Source organism: Moschus berezovskii, chromosome 27 (assembly GCF_049115385.1).
Source record: "Moschus berezovskii isolate FMDL1 chromosome 27, NW_MosBer_1.0, whole genome shotgun sequence".
In the NCBI taxonomy this organism is placed as follows: Eukaryota; Metazoa; Chordata; class Mammalia; order Artiodactyla; family Moschidae; genus Moschus; species Moschus berezovskii.
Genome location: NC_142486.1, coordinates 15,082,064 through 15,088,409, shown reverse-complemented (window position 1 = coordinate 15,088,409; position 6,346 = coordinate 15,082,064). Strand labels below are relative to the sequence as shown.

At 49.7% G+C, this 6,346-nt stretch overlaps 1 protein-coding gene across 2 annotated transcripts; it reads right to left on the bottom strand.

Annotated features, from left to right (window-relative positions):
* Window positions 1–923: 923 nt before the first annotated feature.
* VKORC1 (vitamin K epoxide reductase complex subunit 1) lies at window positions 924–2,964 on the bottom strand. Of its 2 annotated transcripts, XM_055409914.2 has the most exons (3): window positions 2,734–2,955; window positions 1,820–1,929; window positions 924–1,360 (listed from the first exon to the last, which is right to left on the bottom strand). In XM_055409914.2, the coding sequence occupies exons 1-3, from the start codon at window positions 2,904–2,906 to the stop codon at window positions 1,152–1,154; spliced, it is 492 nt and encodes a 163-aa protein (XP_055265889.1). In that variant the 5' UTR covers window positions 2,907–2,955; the 3' UTR covers window positions 924–1,151. The 2 variants fall into 2 exon arrangements, with proteins under 2 accessions (XP_055265889.1, XP_088689365.1); XM_088833239.1 differs by lacking the exon at window positions 1,820–1,929 and having other exon boundaries at window positions 2,734–2,964.
* Window positions 2,965–6,346: the final 3,382 nt, after the last annotated feature.

Below are 6,346 nucleotides of genomic sequence, written 5' to 3'. Positions count from 1 at the left end.
ATCCAGAAAGTTCCAAAAAACAGAACTTGAGTTTACTTCTAGTAACTAGTAACCTAGCATTTACAATGTATTTACAACTATTTACATTACATTAGATGTTATAAGTAATCTAGAGATGACTTAAAAGTATATATTAAAGTATATGGGAAGATGTGTATATGTTATGTGCAAATACTACACCATTTTATTTTTTTGTGTACTGTATGGCTTGTTGGATCTTAGTTAGTTGCCTGACTAAAGATTGAACCCTGGCCCACAGCAGTGAAGGCGTGGTGTCCTAACCACTGGACCGCTGGGGAATTCCCTATGCCATTTAATATAAGGAACTTGAGCATCCTTGGATTTTGGTTTGGGAAGTGGGGTGGGTCTTGGAACCAGTCTCCTATGGATACCAAGGGATGACTGTAATAATACCTACCTCATACAATTGCTATAGGGATTAAATGAGTTGACAGATGTCATGTTCTTAAACAGTGCTTTGCATGTGGATAAGTACTTAGTATACATTAGGAAAAACAAAAACACAGCCTGTCCCTGTCCTTTCAGGGCTATTAAGACTGGCTTCTAGTAGTAGATAAGGCAGCTGGAGGGGTTAAGGTTAGTCTACAGGAAGAACTTCCAGGCACGTCTGCACAGAACCAGAAAGTCAGCTCACCCTTGCAAGCACATACCTGGCTGCCCAAGAAGATGAGGCCTGGCTTCTGTGGGTAGCAGGCACAAGCTGCCAGCCTGTTTCCTGGGGGTGGGGGCTGATGGCGCCCCAGGTTTTGCTGACTCCACATACTGGAGAAGGGACTAACCACCCTTCCCAGGCAGGCCCTCCACTCTCCCTCTGACTCATATCTTCCAGTCCCAGAGGAGGAAAGATCAGGGGAAGCCCAACACTAAGGTCCCTGGCAGACAGATGGCTCAGATTTGGCCAATTTATTTAAGAAATTTTATTGCTCCGAACCTTTCCTCCTTGAGCAACAGCAGGAGCTTTGGAAATCAGCCTTTGGGAACAGAAACAGAGGCACTAAGGCAGAGCAAACAGTGTGGCATGTTTGGTCCATTGTCCTGTGTGGGAGTATGGTGGGGGCAACTTGCAGACTCTTCCAAGGACCCAGATGTGGCCTTCTTGGGCAAAGGTCACTCTGGCTTGGGGTGAGGGCTCAGTGCCCCTTGACTTTGCCCTGGGGTCCCTGGACCTCCTGGAAACTGAGCACCGTCAGGCCCACATTGATGGCATAAGTAGTGATGCAAACAATGCAGAAATCATAGAGCACGAAGAACAGGATCCAGGCCAGGTACACAGAACCAGCTAGAGACACCAAGGAACTCAGCCGCAGCAGAACAGATGCCCAGCGGCCCTGCAGGCAACCTGTAAGGCAGAAAAGGGGCAGATGTAGGCTTTGGGAACTGGCCACTACTAGAACATGCCATGACTCCATGGTGCTGCCCAGACAGCAGGGGCTATTGGGGAAAGAGCCTCTAAAATGAGCAGCTCAGACAGGCCCCACCAAGACCCTGGTTCTCCTATGTGTTCAATGATCCCTGGAACCAAAATAATGAATTTTCCTGCTGAGCTCTACGTGAGATGAGAGACAACAACCCTTGGGTTTCCCCCAGAAGGGAGTCTTCTAGAAAACCGGGCTCCTGGGAAGTCTCTAAGGGCTCTCTGGTTCTGACAGTAAAGACTCCTGTAAGTTCCCACCTCCTTGGTGCTCAGTGATGCGCAGTTAGTTGGCCATCAGATGTCTGGGTCACCAAGACTGCAAGAGTTCAGGCTGGGCTGGCCAAGAGGGGAAGGGGGCTGTCACAAAAGGGGGAGGCCACTCACCTAACAACAACTGCAGTGTGTAGAAGATGCAACCAAATATGCTGTTGGATTGATTGAGGACGCTGTCTTTGCCCAGCACGTGTTCCACCAGTCCGAAGCCACGGCCCCACCTGGTGGAGGGGAGGGCCTAAGTTAGGAGTGTCAACCCAGTGCCCTGAGCCCTATCCTGGAAGGGTTATTTCCAAGAAGCCAGCTGGGTTGTCCTTCCCCATCTCACCCTTCCCCCAATCCCTACATGAGTCCAAGGGTCAGTGACCTCTGAGCATAGCCTTTCTTTGGCCAAGGCAGGATTCCATGTCACTGCCCCTATCCTCCCCCATCCCCAGGTCAGGCCTGGCCATGGCTCTCCCATAGGCTCTTCTTCTTATCCTAGACTTTCAATAAATCCTATGATGGTAAGGTGCGTATAACCCTTCATCTTATTTTACAGAGTTACCAGAGACTGGGAAACCAGGACAGAATCTCTCTGCCTCGAACCCCTAAATCTCCAGCGCCCCCGCCACCCTCTCCCTTCTCTGTCTCAGGTCATCCCACAAACTGTATTCTCAAGCATAACCGGACCTAGCCACCTTGTCGCCAGGCATGCCCATCCTTAAGACCATAATCAGTTCCTTCACTCGACCCCATCTCCCTGTGTCCTGCCCGGTCACTGTTATTCCCTGTCATCAGGATTCACATGCATTCCCTCGAATAACCCCAGTCCCTAGCACTATCTGCCCCCTTAGCCCCACACTCCTATCTCGGACACACTCGTTTCTCCAGGCAACGCTCCCCTGAGCAGCCTGGTCCCGCGCGTCCGCTCCCCGGGAACCCCAACCCCCGATTGATCTGGCAGCCTGGCTGCCATGCACACCTGGACCCCATGCACCGCTCCCACGAGCAGCGGTCCCCCAAGCCCTCCACTCCCGGTGCACCTGGAGGAGAAGACGCGCGAACAGCTGATGGCGGTGCCCACGTCGCAGAGCGCGCGGTAATCCCGGTCCCGGGCGCGCGCCGCCTTCACGTGCAGCGCGTAGAGAGAAAGCACTAAGCCTGCGAGGCAGAGCGCGAGCCGCACCCACCCCGGACTCCGCCAGGTAGCGCCCATGTCTTCTAGTCCCGCCCGAAGCCTGAGCCGGAAACAAACCGGCCACGGGGCAGGGGCGGGGCCGGATTTGACCACGCCTGCTCCCGCCCCTCTGGCTGAACGATTGGCCTGCTGGTCTCGCACTGCCTGATCTAATTGGTTGTTCCTATGATTTGGCAAGCGCGCTGCCGCGGTAGGAAAACAGTTCAGGAATGCTGGGACTGGAAAACCGATTATGAGACATGGGTATTTATGGATTTGACGGCCTGCCAGGCATGATGGGAATTGTAGTCCAGGCGGCTGCAGTGCCTCAACTATGATGGAATCTCCGGAGTTTTACAAGTTATATTAATCGGGCTAACAATATATAGCGTTTAATCTAGTCCAAGCCCTGTTTTAACTTTGGAGAATCCTGGAACTAGAGACCAGCGGATCAGGGAATCCAGGGCATACTGCGATCTGATCAAGATCCAAGCGTTTTCCCTAAAATTATCTCAGACAGTATAGCCTCCAATCCGCCTAGTTTGCCCAACCATTCCCTCCTGCTGCACCAGCGCCTCCTGCTGGCCGATATCTACGTCTCTCTCCTACATTCCCAGCTCCATCAGCTTCGCCATATCCTGGGCAGTATTCTAACCTCTGTTCTATTGTGGCGCCACCTGGCGAAACCTGAGCCTAGATCAACCCAACAGTCCCTTCATTCGAAGCCTTTGATGGGCTTGCTGACCTCTCCCTTTCACACACAGCATTTATTGACGAGCCATCTCACCCGGGATAGGTTTTCCCGGTGGCGTAGTGGTAAACAATCTGCCTGCCGATGCAGGAGGTGCAAGAGACGCGGATTCCATCCCTGGGTCGGGAAGATCCTCTGGAGTAGGAAATGGCAGCCTGTTCCAGTATCCTTACCTGGAAAATTCCATGTGTAGAGGAGCCTAGAGACTTAGCAGCAGCAGCAGGGGGCTACCAGGTCATAAAGAATTGGACACTACTGAGAGCATAAACACACACACACACACACACATACACCCCTCACCTATAGCTCCCTTTCCTTCCATTTGTATTGAAACTTTCCCCCCATTTTAGAAGCTGCAATAAATACCCCTTTACAATCAAGTTTTTAGTGTTTTGTTTTTTTCAGAAGATTTTACACTCTCAGTCTTTACTTCCTTACATCTTCCTTGCTGCCCAACACAACATAAACTAGCTCCTGCCCCCAATACTCCCGTTAACTGGTATCACCAGAAAGCTAAATTCAACGAATATTTTTCAGTTCTTACCATGCTTGACTTCCCAACAGTATTAATCCTTCCTGGGAACCCTGTCTTCCTCTGGCTTTTGTTTTATTTCAGTCTTCTAAATGGCCCTCCTACCTCCCTGGCTGCTGCTTCTCAAGCCCACTTCTCTTCTTCCAGACAATGTGGTCAGTGGAATAATGGCTCTCAAAGATGTGTGTGTGTGTGTATGTGTGGTGTGTGTGTATTAGTTGCTCAATCATGTCTGACTCTATGTGACCCCATGGACTGTAGCTCTTCAGGCTCTTCTGTCCATGGAATTCTCCAGGCAAGAATATTGGAATGGGTTGCCATTCCCTTCTCCAGGTTCCCAAAGATATCAGTGCCTTAATTCCTGGGACCTGTGGACATGTTAGTTTACAAGGCAAATGGGAATTAAGGTTGCAGATGGAATGAAGGCTACTAATCTGCTGATTTTAAAACAGATTATCCTATGGGTCCAATGTCATCACAAGGGTCCTTAAAAGTGAGAGCAGCAGAAGAGTCAGAAGGAGGTGTGACTACTGAAGAAAAGCAAAAAGAGATGCAATGTTGCTGGCTTTGAACATGGAGGAAAGGGGTCATGAACTAGGGAATGTGGGTGGTCTCTAGCAGCAGGAAAAGTTAAAGCAATGGATTCTCCTCTAGAGCCTGCAGAGAGGTAGTTTTTGTTTTGTTTTTTGGCTTCACAACATGGCTTGCAGGATCCTAGTTCCCTAACCAGGGACCAAACCCCTGCTCCCAAAGTGAAAGTGCAGAGTCCTAACCACTGGCAAAGTCCTAATCACTGGACCTCCAGGGACTTCCCCAGAAAGGAACTATTGCCATCCTGATTTTAGCTCAGTGGGACCCATGCCAGACTTCTGAACTCCAGGACTATAAGATAATAAGTTCATGTAGTTTTAAGCTACTAAGTTTGTGGTACTTTGTTATAGCAGCAATAGGAATCCAGTACAGAGCACTGTGACAGGCCCGTTTCGCAGCTCTTTCCACAGTTTTCTGGCATGTTCCTGTTATTTATGGCTGACTTCTTCCCAAATGAGCGATCTAAGAGGGAGTAAGGTGGAAACCACAGTATCTTTATGACTCAGCCTTGAAAGTCACAAGTTGTCACTTATCTTATTGGGTCAGGTCAGCCCTGTTCAGTGTGGGAAGAGACTCCAGAGGGATATAAATACAGAGAGGTGGGACTCATTGAGGGCTTACTGCTGTTCAACAAACCACCACAAAAATAATGACTGAAGAGAAACAACCTTTTTATTTTCTCTCAGTTTTCAGGGGTTAGGAATTAGATATGAGAACTTTGCCTGGGCAGTACTGGCTCACATAACTGCAGTCATATGATGACTAATATTGGAGCAATGGGAGGCTGATAACTTGGCTTCTCTCTCTCTTCTTTTTTTTGGCTGTGCTGGGTCTTTGTTGCTGCAAGTGGGCTTTTCTCTAGTTGCGGCGAATGGAGGCTACTCTCCAGTTGCAGTGTGAGGGGTTCTCATTATGGTGGCTTCTCTTGTTGCATGGGCCCTGGCTCACAGGCTTCAGTAACTGTGATGCGTGGGCTCTAGAGCACAGGCTCAGTAGTTGTGGCACATGGTCTTAGTTGCTCTGTGGCATGTGGGATCGATCTTCCTGGCCTGTGTCCCCTGCACTGGAAGGGGGATTCTTTAGCACTGAGCCACTGAAGAATTACGCCCCCTCCCCTTCATGTAGCCTCAGGGACTCCCTGTGAATCCATGTAGCCACTCCTCCATAGGGGTTAGTTTGGGCTTCCTCACAGCATGGCAGACTCCAGGCCACAGCAACCAGTTTCCAAAACTGTCTTCCATGATTTCCACCTCCTGGTATACATACCATTGTGTAATTTCTTCCCACCCTAAATAGGGCTGACCTGGCCCAATGGGATAATGCAGACATGATGGTTTATGAGTCTGGAGGCTGTCATTAGGATATTGTGGCTTCCATCTTGCTCCCTCTTAGATCACTGACTCTGTGTGAAGTCAGCTGCCATGTTATGAAGACACCCAAGCAACCCGAGGGAGGGGTCCACTTCGTGAGAAACTGCGACTTCCTATTAACACCCAGCACTAACTTGCCAGGCATGTGAGAGAGTCACCCTGGAAGTGGATTCTCCAGCATTAGTCAAGATTTCGCATGACTGTAGTTTCAGGCAACATCTTTTTTTTTTTTTAT

What these genes read in the sequence shown, in the direction of transcription:
- VKORC1 (XM_055409914.2), bottom strand. Translation starts at nt 2,906, where the DNA reads ATGGGCGCTACCTGGCGGAGTCCGGGGTGGGTGCGGCTCGCGCTCTGC. An exon ending in TCGCGCGTCTTCTCCTCCAG is followed by an intron (nt 1,930 to 2,733) that starts GTGCACCGGGAG and finishes CCCCTCCACCAG; the next exon opens with GTGGGGCCGTGGCTTCGGAC. An exon ending in CACACTGCAGTTGTTGTTAG is followed by an intron (nt 1,361 to 1,819) that starts GTGAGTGGCCTC and finishes TCTGCCTTACAG; the next exon opens with GTTGCCTGCAGGGCCGCTGG.